This window comes from Haliotis asinina, chromosome 10 (assembly GCF_037392515.1).
Source record: "Haliotis asinina isolate JCU_RB_2024 chromosome 10, JCU_Hal_asi_v2, whole genome shotgun sequence".
NCBI lineage: Eukaryota > Metazoa > Mollusca > Gastropoda > Lepetellida > Haliotidae > Haliotis > Haliotis asinina.
In genome coordinates this window covers 2,037,371-2,060,892 of record NC_090289.1, presented here as the reverse complement: position 1 = coordinate 2,060,892, position 23,522 = coordinate 2,037,371, and the positions used below count along the sequence as shown (strand labels likewise).

Genomic DNA, 23,522 nt, shown 5'->3' with positions numbered 1-23,522 from the left:
TACAGGGACACAATATTAATCTGCTAGACTGGCTAGTCTCCTGGAGCTCTACATGGAGACACTGTTTGCCACTGTCTAGTCTCCTGGATCTCTTCGTGGAGACACTGTCTGCCACTGTCTAGTCTCCTGGAGCTCTACATGGAGACACTGTTTGCCACTGTCTAGTCTCCTGGAGCTCTACATGGAGACGCTGTTTGCCACTGTCTAGTCTCCTGGAGCTCTACATGGAGATGCTGTTTGCCACTGTCTAGTCTCCTGGAGCTCTACGTGGAGACACTGTTTGCCACTGTCTAGTCTCCTGGAGCTGTACATGAAGATAGCCTTGAGTGCAATATATTGTGTGAGGATTGTCTTCACATGCAAGTCATTTCACTGCAGAGACAAAAGATTTCTCTTGATGTTTGTGTCAATGTGTGGAACTGAACATATGCCTCTGGTGTTCATTAGAGAACCCTGCTTCCTGTGTTCCTTCCAGACAGAAATCCATAAACCCAGTAAGTCCTTACATCCTGTTGTTACTTTACAACAAAGGTTCTGAACAACCTACCGATGTTCCTCCCTGGCATGAAGGGACACAGATCTCTCTCTATATAATGTTACCCTTTCTGTACTCAGATTTACATTGTGGACCTTGCTGTTCATGTCAAACTTGCCATGTCACATAATGGACCCTCTAATTCTCCAACCAAAAACTTCAAGTTGGGATGTGCTCAGTTGGGAACACACAAACATGTCAATAATTAAGGACACTGGCAGCAGACATTCCTTCACATGGCCTTTCCATAACATTATGTCATCATAAGTTGATCTCTGCTGAAACATAGCCTTGGATCCAGACTCCAGAAGTCTGATGTATGTGGTCTGAACCCATCTCTCACATCAATAGATCCAGGTTGTAGATGTGTGTGGTCAGGACCCATCTTTCACACCAATATTGGATCCAGGTTGTAGATGTGTGGTGTGTGTGGTCAGGACCCTTCTCTCACACCAATATTAGATCCAGTCACAGTCACAACTGCAAATTCTACAATCATCCCCATCAAAATAAATTCAACACAAGTTTCCCTGGGGGAATATGTTTTGTCAAGAAGACTGAACACCCAATGTAATCCCAATATCTCAAACACTTTGAAGGTTCATAACACGATGTGTCCATTATGTGACTGTAAAGATCATCACTGAGTGAGACAGTGACTGAGTGACTGCCTGCTTTAACCATGTGTTAACTGCCCCACCGCCACTCTCATGACTGACCTTGAGACAGACACACTCCACAGTTCGATGACTTCATAACTAATTTAGAGGCCAACTGTTTGATATTCATTTTGCTTCCAGAGACTGAACTGTGTCTGACTGAGTAATGACTAATGGCAAAAGTTTGTTTGCCACTAGATTTTCACCTAAGAGCAGGGAAATCACCACTTACTTATGTTTCCTTACAATTAACAAACATTTCCCAAATATATCAATGAAATCTAACAGAAATCAATAGGTTATTCAACAACCTTTTCAGCTTCTTTCACATCCCAACTGTCACTTGTGTTAGTGGACAGGATCCTATAGTAAGTGACCCTGCAGAAGCCAGTCTTTGTAACATACAATAACATTTACTGGAAAACTTTGAATTCCCATTCATTCCAATCAAATGTCCAAGAGTGTCTTCAGTCATTGCAGTTCTTGTGCTGGAGCACAGTCCAGTACTGGAGAAAAATACAACATCTGATATTCATCGTAAAAACCAGCAGAGAGACTGTGAATTGGGATTGTGCACAGAATATTGTAACATAGAAGTATTTTGTTTCAGTGGTATGAGAAAACTCTTACCATTTTTTTTGTAAAGGAGAATTTCAGTTTTAGTTTCTTTTTTGTCTTCCAAGGCACTTTCAATCTTCTGTTTTTCATCATTGTCTGTGTCTCTACCAAACAAGAAGCGGCAGGCGCAGCGCTTTGCCATGACTTGGGCCCGTCCATAGCCAGTGAGCTCACAGAAACCATCCGAGCAGTACACAATGGGTTTCCCTGTCACTTGAGCATTGCCAAGGACAAAGTTACTATCTGCAACAGAAGAAAAATCTTTGTTTCAATTCACATTTGCTATTCACTGGCACAACACTGAAATTCCTAGTTTTCATCTTTTTGTTTTACATTCACTTTGAAAATATATCTAAACATGATTATATAATACAGTGGAAGCCCTCTAAATCAGCTTTCGTTGGGACCGGCATAAAATGTTGGTATAGGGGGTGATCTAACATGTGCTGTAAAATATGACTGAACAATCTGTTGATAGTTATGTGCCCTCTACGAGACACCAAATCCTACATACAACACAGTTGAGTCCCATGTGCCCTCTGTAACACACCAAATCCTACATACAACACAGTTGCTTCCCATGTGCCCTCTACGAGACACCAAATCCTACATACAACACAGTTGAGTCCCATGTGCCCTCTACGAGACACCAAATCCTACATACAACACAGTTGAGTCCCATGTGCCCTCTACGAGACACCAAATCCTACATACAACACAGTTGAGTCCCATGTGCCCTCTACGAGACACCAAATCCTACATACAACACAGTTGAGTCCCATGTGCCCTCTACGAGACACCAAATCCTACATACAACACAGTTGAGTCCCATGTGCCCTCTGTAACACACCAAATCCTACATACAACACAGTTGAGTCCCATGTGCCCTCTGTAACACACCAAATCCTACATACAACACAGTTGCGTCCCATGTGCCCTCTACGAGACACCAAATCCTACATACAACACAGTTGAGTCCCATGTGCCCTCTACGAGACACCAAATCCTACATACAACACAGTTGAGTCCCATGTGCCCTCTACGAGACACCAAATCCTACATACAACACAGTTGAGTCCCATGTGCCCTCTACGAGACACCAAATCCTACATACAACACAGTTGAGTCCCATGTGCCCTCTACGAGACACCAAATCCTACATACAACACAGTTGAGTCCCATGTGCCCTCTACGAGACACCAAATCCTACATACAACACAGTTGCGTCCCATGTGCCCTCTAAGAGACACCAAATCCTACATACAACACAGTTGAGTCCCATGTGCCCTCTACGAGACACCAAATCCTACATACAACACAGTTGAGTCCCATGTGCCCTCTACGAGACACCAAATCCTACATACAACACAGTTGAGTCCCATGTGCCCTCTACGAGACACCAAATCCTACATACAACACAGTTGAGTCCCATGTGCCCTCTACGAGACACCAAATCCTACATACAACACAGTTGAGTCCCATGTGCCCTCTGTAACACACCAAATCCTGCATACCCTAGGTGTGAGGCAGTATTGCCTTGAGGACCAAGATCCAGTGACTATGATGCCCTGTAACCTGTAACAAGGTTATTTAAGAAACACAGTTCGCTCTAGCACACTATTTAACATTACAATAGTTCAGGGCGAAAGTGTGCTTTATTACACTATACATGATGGTAGAGCGAACTGTATTTCTTTTCTAAGATGCTGTATTCAATAACTATTCAATAAGCCTAATTTCAATTAATCTATGGCAGAAAACAAACGACTGTGTCTGTGACCTAAATTAAGAATCCTCGCACAGGGCTAACTGACGTGCTGTTCTTTTAACGTGTCAGCCCCCTACGCTAAGACAAAGGTTACTAGAAAAGCAAATGATGAACAGTTTGGCTTATGGCTTATGTTCGGGTTAAATATCTTCTCTAGATCATTTTAATTACATCTGTGATTCTCTTCAACCATACAAGGCAATATGACCGCCTCATTTCTACTACCAATGAAAGTTTAGATCAGTACATTCAGAGGAAGCTGACAAGTCAAGCGACATTCCATGATTGCATTGTGGGAATGTAAACAGTGCCAACATTACCGTGTCTCCGTAAGATTTTGAGTCAAACTATGAGACATTTTATCTGTCGGAAAACATAAACTTAATGTTTCCACAGTGATGTTGGCTGTGTGGTGCAACTGCAAACCAAGAAATGGGACGCGACAAAGCAGTTTACTGTGGAAGGCTGTACGAGGCAATGGCAGCTGACATCCATCATGATGTCGGTTACATCGTGACATAATGCAAAAAAGTTCGATTATGAGGGGGCAGACGGGAATGGCGCAGTGATGTCAACACATTGTGACGTAATGCAAAAAGTGCACATTATCGTCTGATAAAGTATTGTTGGCGCCTTTGATCTTTCGCCAAAGCATCTTAGAAATGTCTGTCACTGCTGTGCGGATGACAGAGCCGCTGCATTATTTCGTTACATAAGGCCAATAAAAATATATCTCATCAAGAAGCTGAATCACATTGAATTTCAAACAAATTATTATATAACCAAACTATTTTACAAAACAATTGATGGTAGATCTTCTCTGAGTTAGTTAGGATAATGATTAATATCTGTATCCTTAATGCAATCCCACACCAACCCTGAAAATTAATCTGATAAGATGGATCACTCTTGGGGATTAGAGAAATGATCCAATGAACTTTTAAGCATGAAATCAACTAGAATGCTATTCCCATGCCAGCCATGGTAGAATAATACCCTGGTTAATGCAGTTCCCATGGTTTCACAAACACGTTTCCCATTGCATTCTGGGACATCACGTGTAACAAATTTCTGAGAACCTTTGACCCTCCCAACTTACAATCTGATAGAACATGTATGTCTCAGTTAACTCCTAGTGGCTTTCACACCCTGAACTAGATAGGCAGAAGACGGTTTCCACTCAAAAGCAAATAATAATTAATCAGCATTGCTTTTTCCTGCATTATGATTCCACAGAGCCTATTATATATCCGTCATATATATAAAAAACAAAGTAAACAAACAGTATATCAACTAAAACCTGTATATTTTCAATTGAAGCGCAAGGACATATGCACACAAGTTCATGAAACGGCACCATAACCAGTGTTGAAAGATGGTGGTGCCAGTAGTATTGTCAGAGACTTAATCCAGGCCTGAGGAGGTGAAATATTCTTGTTCCTGATCAGGGGAAACCCAGTAGGTCTACAGAACTCCTTCAGCCTGCTTATTTTCAGGTTACTTATGTGTAAAAAAACCCAGGATAATGTCTGTGTGAAATTTTAGACAAAAAGAACTGCTGGAATATCATTGTGAACTGTGAAAAAATGTTTGTTTGAAGGCTAACTCGATGAACAGACACATACATCACTCCCCACTCTTCCCCACTGTGCTTTGTGGAAACAACTTTGGATTTTTTGCATTTCATAACATTTTTCATGCCATTGGAACAAGCTCTTGTTAATTTCTGTAATGATTTTCATCAACTTTAACCACTATAAGAAAGACAAGAGCGAGTACTTACACTGCCCAGACAAATTACCATCAGGGGAGACATGACTGGTTAAGCACAGATGTTTAAGCATCAATTCATCAACTGCGTTAGGTGGTATAGATATTCATTAATGGGTAGACTCTGAATTAGCCTGTTTTAGATGGAATCATATCCAAAGCCACATGACCTTGACATTATTTGCCAATAAGATTACTGTCAGGAATTCGCTGGCACTGCTTAAGGGTGGTGCGTGACAGCAAAAACCATGACCACCCTCTAGTGTTTATGCACAGTGAGAACCCAGATTCCTGGACCCCAAATATCCAGAAACCTCGCCTTTCTCCTAAAACACCAATCTCTCATGCTATAAATGGGACTGTCCACATTCATGGCACTGGATATTTTGGTTTTCATTTCTGGACAGTAAATTTCACAAATGGACCCGCTAAACCAACACAAAATTGACTCACTTATCTGCATGAAGCTTTGACCTACCACTGACCATGTGAAGTGACTTAGCACGAGTGTCCACATGTTTTGACACGAGACAAGCTCTGCTAATCTGATCATCAGGGTGTTGGTGGTGATTAGAAGGCCTATCTGACACCGAGTGAATTATATTTGGCAAAACAAAAAGACCAAGCTGTTTTGGAAGTGATTTGAACCAAGAAGTGTTTGCTAGCTACTATTTCAACAATGAAGTCTGGATGACAGAAATCCAGATATTCAGTTATCTGGGCGATTTATGCAAAAAGGAATGTGTCTGGATATCTGGGGTGTAACTGTCATGTGTAACTTCTGTTGACCATGTGTATAGAGGACTCAAGTGTAGGGACCAGTGTTCTCTGCTTGACTATACTGAGCATGCCGGGTAATTAGCAACATATCGCTGCAAGTATGCGTCATATATTTAGTCTGTCCACAGCGCTTGTATTCTTTACGAAGTATTCTGTCCAGTCAGGATTTACGCTGTTATTAACATATTTCATTTGGTTACATGCACAAACCATTTGTTTATTATAGTGACAGATGATGTGGCTAGTGGGTGTAAACATAAACTGCCGACTGCTGAAAATAAACAGTCTTGATCATCCACTGAAAAAAATGAACCCACTCCATTCAGCATAAACAGCAGACGAGCAGTGAATGGATCAGTACTGGCACCATATGCCATGAGTATTGTGAACCACACTTCTGGAACATGAGCGGAGTGAGTGAGTGAGTGAGTGAGTGAGTGAGTGAGTGAGTGAGTGAGTGAGTGAGTGAGTGAGTGAGTGAGTGAGTGAGTGAGTGAGTGAGTGAGTGAGTGAGTGAGTGAGTGTAGTTTTACACCGGTTTTAGCATTATCCCTGAAACATCACCACAGGGGACATCAGAAACGGGCTTCACTTATTGTGCCCATGAGGGAAAGTGAACCGGGGCATTTGGCGTGACAAGCGAATAATACTTCAACCACAAAGCTACCCAGAACATGACAGGAAGCAATGTTCCACCATCTGTCTTCATTCTCACTTTCATACAGCAATCATACTAAGAAACTGTGATTTCTGTCACCATAATGTATTGTATATGTGTTAAAATTTCATTATTAAAACAGACACTGTATTTTAATTTCAAAATGAATGCTGCCTTTTCTAATGAATTCAGAAGCAACTAAATCAGTATTAATTGGTATATCAGTAATTCATATTTTAAAATTTCACACTGTTTAATCCGAGCATTATTTTTAGGACAATATTTCCCTTATCAGTGAAGAATATTGTGGTGTTAAATATTATGTCTTTGCAACTTATATTCTAAAAATCCATGCACATGTGTCTGTGCGTGCGTGCGTGCGTGCTTGCGTGCGTGCACCAGTTCAGACTAATGTCACTCTCATTGCGCCAGCCCAGTGAGACATCCTATGTAAATGACTCAGTCAACCAGTTTTATGCCCTTAAAAGGTAACAACAGATAACAACAAGAACCATCTATCTGTAGCTTTTGATATGACTTGGTTGAACAGTGAACTGCTGGCCATCTGCTTTTTGCAGACAGGTGCTGTGTGGAGTATTGTCTGTGCATGTCGTGTCCCTCGGCAGTGAATTTACATAGACTTGATCCAGACATTCCACTGAACTTAAACCATTTAAGAATTGTATTTTCACAAAATAATATTTCAGATTCTGAAAAGTACAAATTCTTCAAAACCTTTTTGACACCGAAAATATAGACCAAATGTAAACAAAATGTTTCAACAATCCATGAGATTTCTCTCATACAGTCTGACGCACCCCATGGATGAAGGTCACAGTTTTTGAGTCCACACCCATTAAATGATTCCGACAGGAAACAAGCAATCTTGAAGTGCATGTAAATGGGTAATTTGTCAGTCTGAAACAATGACAATACTGTCTCCTTCAATAGCCATAACAGTCTGGAGTGACAGTGATCAACGATCTTGATGCAACAGTAAAACTTGATTTGGTGTAATCACAGCAGGAGCATCCTGCACTGGTGGGGGTCAGCTGGTCAACAAGATTACTCCTGGGCCGGATGGTCCTAAAGAGATCAGCAGAGCTGGTTATAATGGCCATGCATGCATCCTGGACATATTTCCATTCCAGTCTCTTCTGGCTCTGGAGCTTTTGTCCACTGCTGCTTCACTGCAAGGTGTTTACTCCCTCAGCCAAGTTTATTCCTGTCACAGATTGGTGCCTCTTCATTTAACTCTCACAGTGTTCACTGATCAGTCATCGTTCTGAAATGTGTCTTTCACTCTGTTGTAGTTGTATTTATTTCTTGACAAAACTGAAAGAGTGAGTGAGTTCATTTAGTTTTACGCCGCACCCAGCAATATTCCAGCTATATGGCGGCGGTCTGTAAATAATCGAGTCTGGACCTGACAATCCAGTGATCAACAACATGAACATCGATCTGCGCAATTGGGAACCGATGACATGTGTCAACCAAGTCAGCGAGCCTGACCACCTGATCCCATTAGTCGCCTCTTACAACAAGCATAGTTGCCTTTATGGCAAGCATGGTTTGCTGGCGGCCTATTCTCCCTTGGGACCTTCACGGGTCTAAAACTGAAAGAAAGTGTCCACAACGAAGAGACAGAATTACTTCTGAACAGGAATACAAATAATATATGTCAGTGTAAACATTTGAAGTATAAGTCAAATTGGAGGACAGGTGGAAAGTCAAAGAATGTCAAGAAACTGACCAAGCATCATAATTCCTGCATTTACTTGTCTAGGACTACCACAAGTAGGGGAGTCTACAGCATGAAAAGTCAAAACCAATATTTGGTATCAGTCATATTGTAATCTGATGTACTAGTCTTAATGTGCCACAAAAAAACTGCAGAATTCTGTATCCCAAAATGTCACACTGGACATTCAGTCTATGTTGGTATAGTGCTTCATCGCCTAGCTTTCCAACTTACAATGAGTCAGTGTCTGTGTGTGTGAATCATGAAATAACTGGTCATGTTGATGAGCGGTGGTGGAGTAGCCTTGTGTTTAAAGCATTGGTTCATTACAGTGAAGACCTAGATTCAATTCCCCATATGGGTAGCCCATTTCTGTTGTCTCCCGCAGTGATATTGCTGGAACATTGCTAAAAGCCATGAAAAACCATCCTTCCTTCTTTTCTCTGGCTTAGTTCTGTCCTACGACTGTAGTTTATCATATCATGACAGAGTGACCATCATCAAATAGGAGTCTGTGGAGTTATCCTACAAATGACGTCCTCTGTAGATCCTTATCAGCAGTGTAATAACAGAAACATGCTTTGTAGATTATTAATTTATCCAAGAATTCAAAGTGTTCTAGAAGAACACCAGCTACATAGTAATATAATATTTCACATTTGGAGCGTTGTGTTTTAGTTTCTGACTAACATGTAAACTAAACTAACATGTAATTCACATAGTCCAGGTCCTTAAACAGTGACACTCTGTCCACAGAGTAAAAATGTGTCTCTGCTAATCAAAGTTCATTCCTGACAGATTCACTGTATCACTTGTTTTCACATCCTTCAACCTGCATCACAGTGAGACAACTTCTGAAGAAATAGTTGAAACATGCTTCGGTATTAAATCTGTGCTCATAAAAAAAAATAGCTCAACCTGATAATTAGATTTTCTGCAGTACCAAATCCATTTTGTGTGCGTATCATTGAAGACTCCTGATGGAGCAGAACCCAGTCCTGCAATGCCTGTGTGAACTGTCCTTGATAGAATCAATACTGAAAATTGGGGCAGATCAGTAATGATTTGGCCATTTGACATTTGCTGGAGGCAAATTCTCCTTAACCCAAGTTTAAGGTGACACTAGAGTTAACCTTAAGTGAATCACTGGAATCTATCATAGAGTTAGCATCACTAACAAGTGCAACCTTAAGGATGGAGAACACCCTTCAGACATAATCATTATCTCCATTGTAAAGATGATTAGACTACTAATTAGATAATAATTTTTCATTATCAATAACATTACCAGAAAATATTAGAAGTTCCGTTGCATTTATTAGCAAACACAATACAAAATGTATGTCCAATACTCAAATACTCCAGTTTGGATCTGCAAAAAGTTTAGAGTTTGCCACACAACTAAGTGGTTTTGTCAAAATTAACTGACATGAACACAACCTTACAACAACAACAACAACAACAACAACAACAACAACAACAACAACAACAACAACAACAACAACAACAACAACTGTGAGACTTGCTACACTCAAAGTGAAGATAGCAACAACCAAACAGCTAAAACCAGACTTTTCTTGTCCCAGCTTTGTGTTTCACACTAGCTATCAAATCTTTTGAGACAGCGTTCCACGGCAGACTCAATAAGACTTCTATTTAAATGGTTTAAATGACTCAGTATTATGATCACTGCCTACATCCTAAATCCCTCAAAATTATTCTTATAGAGAATACAAACCTATTTTCAGTAAAGATTAGAGGCACACTGCACATTCGTGCAATACTAACCCAGATACTCATGTATTTATTGGGGAAGGAAATGCCTGATGAAAAACACTGTTCACCTACAACTGTTATTGTCACAGTTTGAAACGAACATTCACATCTATAAATGCATCATTTTTAGAAATTTCTCAAGGAGATGTCTAAGGAGGATGGTAATACCATGGCAACACAGTGGTAGGCTGAGTGAGGCTGTAATCCTGGATGGAACATGGCTAATCACTACATGACAAGTTTGTGATCTTACTTAGAACACAGTGTTGTTACTACGTGCAGCAGAAGAAACGCACCACACTTAGTTCGATATTTCTTTTTATGGTGAGCAGGTAAAGCAAGAGCAATCTCCCATTGAAGGAGGACTGCAGATACCAAGGGCTGACTGAGGGCACTTATCGTAATCCCCCTCTCAGACAGGGAGCAATCATTGTAAGTTTTATATGACACACAAGATCTCCAGTTGTATGGCACAAGTTGGAATCGTGTATGATGAAATACTGTCTACATGATGTTCAAGCACTGTCGGCATGACAAACAAGCTCTGTGTACATGGCATGTCAGGTCTATCTACACCACATAAGAGTTCTGTCTATATGACATAAGAGCTCAATCTACATGACATGTGACTTCTGTCAACATGACATATGGGTTCTGTTTACACAACATGTGAGTTCTGCCTACATGACGTCTTCATGACATTGAATTCTGTCAACATGACCCACAAGTTCTGTCTATACTACAGAGGTGGTTCTCAGAGACTGTCAGACGGACATCTAAGGATGCATATATACTGAATCATGACAATGTTCTCCTGAGTCTGTCATGGTTCTCGAAGGCTGTCAGATGGATACCTAAGGACGCACATATACTGACTCATGAACTTGTCTTCCTGAAATAGTTCTTAGACACTGGCAGATTGACACCTAAGGAGGCACATATACTGACTCATGAACTTGTCTTCCTGAAATAGTTCTTAGACACTGGCAGATTGACACCTAAGGAGGCACATATACTGACTCATGAACTTGTCTTCCTGAAATAGTTCTTAGACACTGGCAGATTGACACCTAAGGAGGCACATATACTGACTCATGAACTTGTCTTCCTGAAATAGTTCTTAGACACTGGCAGATTGACACCTAAGGAGGCACATATACTGACTCATGAACATGTCTTACTGAAATAGTTCTTAGACACTGGCAGATTGACACCTAAGGAGGCACATATACTGACTCATGAACTTGTCTTCCTGAAATAGTTCTTAGACACTGGCAGATTGACACCTAAGGAGGCACATATACTGACTCATGAATATGTCTTACTGAAATAGTTCTTAGACACTGGCAGATTGACACCTAAGGAGGCACATATACTGACTCATGAATATGTCTTCCTGAAATAGTTCTTAGACACTGGCAGATTGACACCTAAGGAGGCACATATACTGACTCATGAATATGTCTTACTGAAATAGTTCTTAGACACTGGCAGATTGACACCTAAGGAGGCATATATACTGACTCATGAATATGTCTTACTGAAATAGTTCTTAGACACTGGCAGATTGACACCTAAGGAGGCACATATACTGACTCATGAATATGTCTTACTGAAATAGTTCTTAGACACTGGCAGATTGACACCTAAGGAGGCACATATACTGACTCATGAATATGTCTTCCTGAAATAGTTCTTAGACACTGGCAGATTGACACCTAAGGAGGCACATATACTGACTCATGAATATGTCTTACTGAAATGGTTCTTAGACACTGGCAGATTGACACCTAAGGAGGCACATATACTGACTCATGAATATGTCTTACTGAAATAGTTCTTAGACACTGGCAGATTGACACCTAAGGAGGCATATATACTGACTCATGAACTTGTCTTCCTGAAATAGTTCTTAGACACTGGCAGATTGACACCTAAGGAGGCACATATACTGACTCATGAACATGTCTTACTGAAATAGTTCTTAGACACTGGCAGATTGACACCTAAGGAGGCACATATACTGACTCATGAACATGTCTTACTGAAATAGTTCTTAGACACTGGCAGATTGACACCTAAGGAGGCACATATACTGACTCATGAACTTGTCTTCCTGAAATAGTTCTTAGACACTGGCAGATTGACACCTAAGGAGGCACATATACTGACTCATGAATATGTCTTACTGAAATAGTTCTTAGACACTGGCAGATTGACACCTAAGGAGGCACATATACTGACTCATGAATATGTCTTACTGAAATAGTTCTTAGACACTGGCAGATTGACACCTAAGGAGGCACATATACTGACTCATGAACATGTCTTACTGAAATAGTTCTTAGACACTGGCAGATTGACACCTAAGGAGGCACATATACTGACTCATGAACTTGTCTTCCTGAAATAGTTCTTAGACACTGGCAGATTGACACCTAAGGAGGCACATATACTGACTCATGAACATGTCTTACTGAAATAGTTCTTAGACACTGGCAGATTGACACCTAAGGAGGCACATATACTGACTCATGAACTTGTCTTCCTGAAATAGTTCTTAGACACTGGCAGATTGACACCTAAGGAGGCACATATACTGACTCATGAATATGTCTTACTGAAATAGTTCTTAGACACTGGCAGATTGACACCTAAGGAGGCACATATACTGACTCATGAATATGTCTTACTGAAATAGTTCTTAGACACTGGCAGATTGACACCTAAGGAGGCACATATACTGACTCATGAATATGTCTTCCTGAAATAGTTCTTAGACACTGGCAGATTGACACCTAAGGAGGCACATATACTGACTCATGAATATGTCTTCCTGAAATAGTTCTTAGACACTGGCAGATTGACACCTAAGGAGGCACATATACTGACTCATGAATATGTCTTCCTGAAATAGTTCTTAGACACTGGCAGATTGACACCTAAGGAGGCACATATACTGACTCATGAACATGTCTTACTGAAATAGTTCTTAGACACTGGCAGATTGACACCTAAGGAGGCACATATACTGACTCATGAATATGTCTTACTGAAATAGTTCTTAGACACTGGCAGATTGACACCTAAGGAGGCACATATACTGACTCATGAATATGTCTTCCTGAAATAGTTCTTAGACACTGGCAGATTGACACCTAAGGAGGCACATATACTGACTCATGAACATGTCTTACTGAAATAGTTCTTAGACACTGGCAGATTGACACCTAAGGAGGCACATATACTGACTCATGAACTTGTCTTCCTGAAATAGTTCTTAGACACTGGCAGATTGACACCTAAGGAGGCACATATACTGACTCATGAATATGTCTTACTGAAATGGTTCTTGGTGTGGTAGTTAAAATACTAATACGGAGTAAACAGATCAATATAATCACAAACTTGGTTAAAACATTGCTTCCCAAATCCTCTGCATGTCCAAAAATGTGTTGGACTGTAATTTCCGACCACACTGCAGTTATGTGACCCCATTTGGAGATGACCAGTGGGCAGTATCACTAAAGTCATCTTGAAAATATTTATCCTAATGCCATTCCAAATTAAGAAAAAATATTTATTACTTAACCATTACACTGCAAGGCCAGTGTCATTATCCCCTTACAGTATGCTATCTGTGAAAACAGCAGACTCAGGGAGACACCTCAATACAGACACAGGCCACAGGGTAAATATGGGACAAGAAATATAACCCTCACCCCTCTAAAAAGAAACATACATTTCAGCTTCTGTTTACAACAAACAAGTGAACTCTGTTACAACTAGTAGCACATACATCGATTATTGTACAGATCAGCTTGGCTAACTTGATAGTCAGTAACAGTGATAACTGGATGCTGGCTGTTGCCAAAAAGTATCTTTACTGGTAACATTCACTGTCTAGGTGGGATGTCACTGGTAACATTCACTGTCTAGGTGGGATGTCACTGGCAACATTCACTGTCTAGGTGGGATGTCACTGGCAACATTCACTGTCTAGGTGGGATGTCACTGGCAACATTCACTGTCTAGGTGGGATGGCACTGGTAACATTCACTGTCTACGTGGGATGTCACTGGTAACATTCACTGTCTAGGTGGGATATCACTGGTAACATTCACTGTCTAGGTGGGATGTCACTGGTAACATTCACTGTCTAGGTGGGATGTCACTGGTAACATTCACTGTCTAGGTGGGATGTCCCTGGCAACATTCACTGTCTAGGTGGGATGTCACTGGTAACATTCACTGTCTAGGTGGGATGTCACTGGTAACATTCACTGTCTAGGTGGGATGTCCCTGGCAACATTCACTGTCTAGGTGGGATGTCACTGGTAACATTCACTGTCTGGGTGGGATGAGCAGGGACAGGTTCTTATGGACTGCAGCTTCTTTATTACAACTGAGGCGACATTTTGGTGCAGATTCTGACATCAGGCAGTAACGAAGAAGTTGCTTGTTCATAACAACTTGTCCCTGACGTCATGACTGTATGTCATGTGGGTCTTTTCTTCCACTGGATCACTGTGTGATCCAGGCTTGTTTAGTTATTGTAATGATGTGCCCCATTGTTACGAATCAAGGCTTGTTCAGATCACTGACCCTTCAGACTCTCCTAATGGGTTCTAATGTTAACATTGTTATCTAGAAACATATATAAACCATTAAGTTGGTTACATTTGATATTATCAATTTAGTTTCTGTCCAGTACAGACTAAGGAAACCTGTGGGGAGTATTTACAAGTTTATCCACCCACGTACATCCACGTCAGAGGCAGAATTAGTCACGGGAGACTTACCATTACTGAAATCACCTCATACCTCATACATTGCTGCCTACTTGCTTGAGATAATGGACAGGTACACTGAAGTTTCCCCAGTTGAAAAGGAGGCAAATATTTCTTACATCTATTTATCATTTTGGAGCAAATCACAAATTTGCTCACAAGTAGTTGACGTTTAAGTCATGGAGGCTGAGTTGTCTGTCTGTAACAAATTCATGTCCCAGCAATTCAGTTTGCTTTTGTAGAATCGCCAAATCCATTCTTCTGAAACAAAAAAAACTACAATGCTGTAACGATGTCAGAGACAATCTGAGATTAGCCCAATGATAACCACTTCCTGGCAACCAAGATGAAGACCTCTGCACAACAACTTTGAAACTATTGACTGATGTCTCTTATGACCAAACACACCAGAAACTCTTTCAACATTTCTTGTTAACAACAGCTTGAAAATTTCTGAACTGCAAATTTAGATGTAAAATGACTTGGAGAAGAAAGAAAGATCAATTCTTGCAACAAATAAATTGAAATCAATGTTCATTTGCTCTAAACATGAGATGTAATCACTGGACAGTTTCTTCTCCTGGATACAGATTTCCCTCCTCTGAAACAGTTTTATCCTCTGTGTGACCACTGTTAAAAAACAAAGGCTGAACAAGATCCCTACTTCGCTGATAGAGGAAAAGATTATTAAAAACACGCTTCGATAAATGGAGAAAATCTTATCCTGAGTCACTCCCGGTGAAGAAAATGAAAGTGGTAATAACACATTTGTTGCCTTGAGAACATGTGTGACACTCAAGGCTTTTTATTGAAAGGAGAAAAACATATAATCCTTATGGGTCAGTTTTGGAAATTTATCTTCTAATCTAAACTCCTTCTTGTGATGTTGAAATAAAGTCTAAATGTCAAAAGAATACTTTCTTTTTGCCTAAGCAATTTCATTACATGTTGCTACAATTTTGGAGGAGAAAATTTAATATGCTGTAGTGCACTGAAAAAAGACCCATCGTACTGATCAAAATGAGAGCCAGCTAGCACTCCAATAGGTTGAAGGACGTATTGGTACTGGGACAGAGACAGTTCTCAATAATATTATGGTCAGTATTAGACAGATTTCACTCAACCAGGTGGGATGAAAGTATAGTTTATACACAGTATAATTTGGTATAGTTGGAGTCATCCAGTCATAACATTTATTATTACATCGTGTAAATCCTGAGAGCTTTGTGAGCATGATATTTTTGTGAAAATTGCTAATGAGCTTGCAAAAATATCATGACACAATTTGCTGGACAAAGGCAGTAAACAATCAACAAATTGTCTTTCAAGTTTACCAACATTTTCTTAACATACCAGTGACTCAACTGATCTTTCATCACAGTGTTAAGCTTGCCTGGACTTTGCAGTGTGTGTTGTTTTTAGGAAAATATCACTGATTCCCACACACAGAAGTACTCTACTGAGCTCATTCAAGATTAGAGGCAGCCTTCAATATGTAACTGGTGTTACTATACTTCAGGTAGAACATTCAGTTGAATTCTTTTTCAGAATAAGGCAAGTTGCACAAATATCATGACACAAAAAACGTCTGTTGGTTGCCACTTGCAAAAATAACATGACACAAAATTTTGTGATTTAGATTTTTATGATGAGGCTGCATTTACCTTTGTATCCAACATCAAAGAACACTATTTTTTTCTTCCCCCACAATTTGGATTGTGAAATAGATACATTTACAATCTTTTAACTTAGTTTCCTGTCAAATAATGATTACAATAATAAACATACTAATGTTTGCACCTAGAATCCAATACAAAGCTGCTCTCTGGCATCACAGTATTACCCTGACGGAACTCTACTTTCAAAGCTACAACTTAGTGCTAAGCTTAAATATTGATATATTTCTGAAACTCTTGAAGTGTGTAGGGACATGGGACTTAGTAGTAATATTGAAACAACATCAAGATGACAGGGGAACAAGAATGAAGCTCATCCTTCATCAGCTACAGACATTGTGTGGTCAAACTAGTTCAGCCGACTCACTAAATATGGTGAGTACTTGCTCCCTTCTTCAGAATGCCAATATTCCATTGATTAACAGTAAAGTTATGGATCACTGATCAGGTTTATAAGAAGTCCAAATTTTACAGGATGTCAACGACCATAAAATGCCAATAGTCTGTAGTGTAATGGCCTCAATCAATTAATAGATAGCAGGGATTGCAGGCAAAGTTCATGCTAAACCTACCTAGTGCAGATTTGCGAAATTGTCTCAGAGGAGCCAATGCAATAAGCAGCAAAACCAAAAAGATTGAATCCCATAAATACAGAGTTTTGACAGAAACCAGGAAAGTCTCTGGGAGATTTTGGTTCTTTGGTATAACTATGAGGGTTCAGGTGGAAAGACTTAATAATGGACATAAACCAAATAGATGGAAAAACATTAACACCATGTTTTCTATTCCACACAGTAATTGATAAATCCCCCCTGATGGTTTTATCACTGGCAGACACAACACTTTACCATGCAATTCACAATACGAGAGTGAAAACACACTCCACTGGTGCGAACACTATACCCTGTGATGAAATGGCCGTAGCTAAACTCAGACACATATTCTATTGACTGAGTTCTGAGTTAAGGTCATAAGGTCTTAGATCTAGCAACAGCAGGTATTATACTTGAGTAGTTCTTAAATACTCCATGCCATTTAGAAAGTGGTCAACATAACACACATTATATATGAGATTGATCTTTTTCAGCAAAGTACAAATTCTAGTACGTTAGTTGGTCCAGGATACAAATCCACACCCTCAGAGCCCGGTCATGACCTAATCTTCATGAGAAAAATGCTGAAAGTGTAATTTCAGATGTACAGTTCGCGAACACCATATATCCATCCACAACCCTACAAGGCTTAGTGGACTGACCACAACGCATCACAGCTACAGACATTGGGTATTGCCAATTTTTTTGTTTTGCGATATATTGCTGAATGTATATTGTGTAACTGATGGTTTAATATAATGAAATGATTGTTTCCTTTCTTTTGAAACAATGCCAGTGACCAAAAATGTTTCCAAACTGGAATCTTCTCTGTAAATGTTCTAACTGGACTAAAAGAGTCTCCAGCACTGCCATTTATGGTTGTTTATCAATGAGTGTCAATACCAATATTTTTTTTATTTATTTATAAGGTTTAAAAGTCATGCAAATGGAATCATATGACCAATAAACATACTCAAAACTATTAATGTACAATAATACAAATGAAATACAAATGTTAATAGTATTTGTTACTACATCACGAAAATTACCAATCATGGTATGGAAACTGATGATCGTATCGGGTGAACTGATGATCGTATCGGGTGAACTGATGATCGTATTGGGTGAACTGATGATCGTATCGGGTGAACTGGTTTGCAAAAAGTGTACTGCAATATATGATACTGTGAAGTTTGAATTGCAATAAACAGATACCTGTCTTCTGACTTGCAGACAACTAAGATAGATTCCACCAGTTTGTATTACCTTCACATGCTGAAGTAGTACTAGGTGCTGAATGCACCCAGATGTTTTCAGGACAAACAAACATGCAGAATGCACCTTGTAGATCTGTGAGCTGGGTGTAAATGACACACGGTGATTACATGAGTGATAAATGACATATGAGATATGCAGTATCAAGACCTTGAAGAGCAACAACCACTATCATAGAATAACACTTGGATGATGCAATCATGTATCTCAAACATTTCCTGATCAAAAAACAAATTCTAAAATATTCTGTTAGTTGAACACAAAAATTCAGATAGTCAAACAGGTTTTACAATGTGTCAACAGTGTGGCAAGGACGCACATGTAGACACATGGGAGTGACATAATGTCTCTATTAGTAGACCAGCTCAATACATATATAATCATGGAGAGTCAATATTATTTTTCAATCTACCTGAGAGTCTTGTGTAGATTTAGGAAAATGCCTTCAACAGTGAATATGGAAATATAAGTAAACACAGCACATTTTGTCAATAACTGGTGCAGACCACCGCCAGATGAACAACACAGGTGAGATTGTTTCAATTACTGCTTGTCATTACTGACTAATCACTGCTGTGTTTTCTCTCGAGTTCAGGGGAATGGATGGAACCGTTGTTTATTTTCATTAAACACAGTCCTCTTCCTTCTGTTGTCATGGAAACTTTCAGAAATAAAATCTCTGTAGTTCACCTTCCTATATTTACAGTGGAAAATGCAATAATGTGTACACTGTTCAGTTCATACATTTAGTTTCACTGGCACCAACAAACACAGCAGGACACACACACACAGCTGTTCACTACAGTATCAGGGAACATGTCATTTAAAGGATATCAGAGAATGTTTAATGTGATACAGGAAGTTTGAAATTGGCAACAGAAACAAGACACATAGATTTACAGTACATGCTGATACCAATTAAACAAAGCCCAAAGGTGAAAAAGATAACAAATACATTCACTACATTTTACAGTATATCCAGAATTTCCCTTGCATATGTTTTCCTCATGAGCGAGTGAGTGAGTTTAGTTTCATGCTGCGCTCAGCAGCATTCCAACTATATAGAGGCAGTGTGTAAATAATCTTGACCATACAATCCAGTGATCAACAGTATGAGCAATGATCTGAGCAATTGGGAATTGATGATATGTGTCAACCAAGTTAGCGAGCCTGACCACCCGATTTCTTTAGTCGTCTCTTACGACGAGCATAGTCACCTTTCTTGGCAAGCTTGGTTTGCTGAAGGCCTATTCTACCCCAGGACCTTCACAGGTTCTTACTCATGAAATGAGAAGTTTCTGATTTTATACATTCTGTGTTACGACATGGACACATCACCACAGTCGACTTGAAACAGGTTCTAGCATATACAAAATGAACTTTCCAAATTTGTTGAAATTGTTGTAGGCATTGATGATGCTGAACCATTATATATTTGTTAAATATTATATTACTTGTATGTGAAATAGTTGCATGACCACTTTGTTACTCAACATGCAAAAAACACTATTCATAGTTCCATTCATGACTCTTTCATAGTGATTCATATCCACATGCTCTGTCATTGTATTACATGGTGACTATAACTGGATTTTCTGCTTCAGACCCGATTTCTTTATAAACAACATCATTTATGACTAATGCAATCAGTATCATTCATGTGATAACCATAGGTCACTTATCAGTCATGTGATCACTATATGTCATTTATCACTCATGTCATTGCTATATGTCATTTATCACTGATGTAATTGCTATATGTCATTGATCATTTATGTAGTCACTAGATGTCATTTGTCATTCATGTAATCACTACGTGTCATTTATCACTCATGTAATAACCATATGTCACTTCTCAGTCATGTCATCACTATATTTCATTTATCACTCATGTAATCACTATACATCATTTATCACTCATGTAATCACTATATTTCATTTATCATTCATGTAATTACTAGATGTCATTTGTCATTCATGTAATCAGTATATGTCATTTATCATTCATGTAATAACTATGTGTCATTTATCGTTCATTTATCACTGATGTCATTTATCATTCATGTAATCACTATGTGTCATTTATCACTCATGTAATCACTATGTCATTATTTTATCACTCACGTAATCACTGTCATTATTTTATCACTCATGTAATCACTATGTCATTATTTTATCACTCATGTAATCACTATGTCTCATTTATCACTCATGTAATCACTATGTCATTATTTTATCACTCATGTAATCACTATGTCATTATTTTATCACTCATGTAATCACTATGTGTCATTTATCATTCATGTAATCACTATGCATCATTTATCACTCATGTAATCACTCTATGTCATTTATCACTCATGTAATCACTATATTTCATTTAACACTCATAAAATCACTATGTATCATTTATTACTCATGTAATCACTATGTGTCATGAATCACACATGTAATCACAATGTGTCATTTAACACTCATGTAATTGCTATATGCCATTTATCACTCATGTAATCACTTTATTTCATTTATCACTGATGTAATTGCTATATGTCATTTATCAATCATGTAATCACTATGTGTCATTTATCACTCATATTATCACTAAGAGTCATTTATCACTCATGTAATCACTCTATATCATTTGTCACTCATGTAATCACTATATTTCATTCATCACTCATGTAATTGCTATATGTCATTCATCATTCATCAACCCATCATAAGTTATGTATTGCTCATGCTATTTTCCCAGATGGATCTGAGACTATTTGTACTGGCAGAACACCAGATCCGTAACATCCCACTTCGCACTCACTTAGTCTGTTTAGTTTCCATGTCAGCTTTCAAGGCTGTTGAATTCTTGGACAAATAATTCATCTTCCCCAACAGACCAAAGTAAACAGTGACAAATTTCTGTGTTTATCTGCATGATTGGTCAAATTGGATATGTGAGATACAAAGTGTAGGCAGTGAAGAAATGATGGGGTAGTCATGCTGACAGATGATATTCCCATGCAACTAATTCCAAGATAAGTACCAACCCCTTGTGGATACAGCTAGAAATATTTTACAGGAAGCTTTTATCAGTAAACTCAAATCTACATATCAAATGAAACCACAATACAAATTTATTCCTTGTTGGCTTAAGAAGATCTGTAGGCATCTGGGCTATTAAATGTAAGCAAAATCTCTTGAAGACTATTTCATTGCAGGGACCAAACAGAAATCTTATCTCTGAAGCCTTAGCCTTTTTACGCTTTCATTTCCTTACATATGGTATTGGCAGTTCAATGCATACATACATGACCCTTTCGTCAGTTGTATGGTGAGGACGATGGCATATGAAAGAAAGTGAATTATCCTGATGAAGTGTATATCTAATTAAACTACCTAACACCACTGTCACAGCGAAACTCTTCACACAAAGGTGAAACATACAAAAGCAGTTGAGAAAACATTCTAATTTATGCTTGAGAGATGAATATACAAAACAATCTCAAGGTTTGGTTGTTCAGTTGAGTCCTCTCAGTATTACCAACATTCATGTTGATGTCAAAAATGTTAAAAATATACAAAAAATAAATGAATACATGAATATCTCAGACTGACATCAGTGAGGAATCTTCACATTTAACATGGCAGAGTGATTAAAAGAAAGATTGAAGTTGTGCAAAATGTTGAAATCATATATTCATGTATTACTTTCAGCTGGTTTTAAATAACTTCTTTGGGTGGCATTTTAGAATTTGGTACGGTGAGGATGAAGACTCTTATGGTTAGACAACTTCTTTCTTGCGGTGGACATGAAATTTTGGTGTAGATTCTAACACCGTTATCAATATCATCTTCATCCTGATATTATATAGCTTCTGGTGTCAAGATTATGCTGGAGAAAAAACTATTTGCTTCAGTGTTACAAGAAAATAATAAAATTGTTAGCTGGACACTCTGATGTCCCGGAAATAGGAGTAGAAAAACCTGTTTGACACATCTTTAAGAGAATGTACTTCTTTAAGCTGTGACTTCTGTCTCAAGCAAACAGACCAGACAAAGACCCACAAAACAGATATTATTTTTATATGTTACAGCAGACTGGTATCCCCATGCACACCAACAGACAGCATGGCCCTATGAAGTGCAGAGCTCATTCACTGGCTTTTAAACATTAAACAAAAACTCAAATTATATGGGCCTTAACATCTCTAAGTTATGTGTGGCAAACATGTGATACCCATGCAGTTCTACTTGTAATTAACCATCAGCTACCAGTACCTGTGTGCCATTTAAGAAGCATAATTAGTTTCACAGTTCAAATCAACATTCATTAAAGAGCAGGTATCAGGTGTGAGGTGTATGTTTCCAAGGCAATGGGGGGATGTAATGTGTATTAAGTTCCCAGAGGACAACTGTATATATGTCTTAATTACTAGCATTTCTTCTTTGAGAGTAATTACAGAAGTTGTACATGTGAAGGAAAACCAAGTTCTATGGACAGCACTCATTGCAATACAGAAGTTGACTATCCACAGAACTTGATTTTCCTTCACCTAATAGCATTGCCTAAGATCGTCAGGTCATGGCTGTTGCTCCAGTTGATGCAGTGACATTGACCCTACCTAATCAGATATCAATGTCAGATTAGATAGGGTCAACCTCATAGCATCAACTGCCAGTTCCCCTGATGAAGGGGTCTGAAATGACACCAAAACCTTGTGTGTGAAAGAACTAAAAAACAAATTTATCCATAAAAGATCTTGGTCAAACCTGATCTTGTCCTATTTGGTAAAAGCAATGAACTTATTCATATCATTGACCATTATGTCTGTTTTGACAGCAGTGTAATTGACAAGATTCAGGAAATATTGTAAATATGCATACCTGGC

General features: G+C 38.9%; 1 protein-coding gene across 4 annotated transcripts in view; it reads right to left on the bottom strand.

Moving 5' to 3' along the window:
* The window catches only part of LOC137254683 (potassium voltage-gated channel subfamily H member 8-like), a 231,458-nt gene that overhangs the window by 103,572 nt on the left and 104,364 nt on the right, over window positions 1–23,522 (bottom strand). For all 4 annotated transcript variants that reach the window (XM_067792537.1, XM_067792536.1, XM_067792538.1 and 1 more), the window contains one exon: window positions 1,825–2,055. In XM_067792537.1, the coding sequence (XP_067648638.1) occupies window positions 1,825–2,055 (231 nt within the window). The remainder of the gene's footprint in view (window positions 1–1,824; window positions 2,056–23,522) is intronic.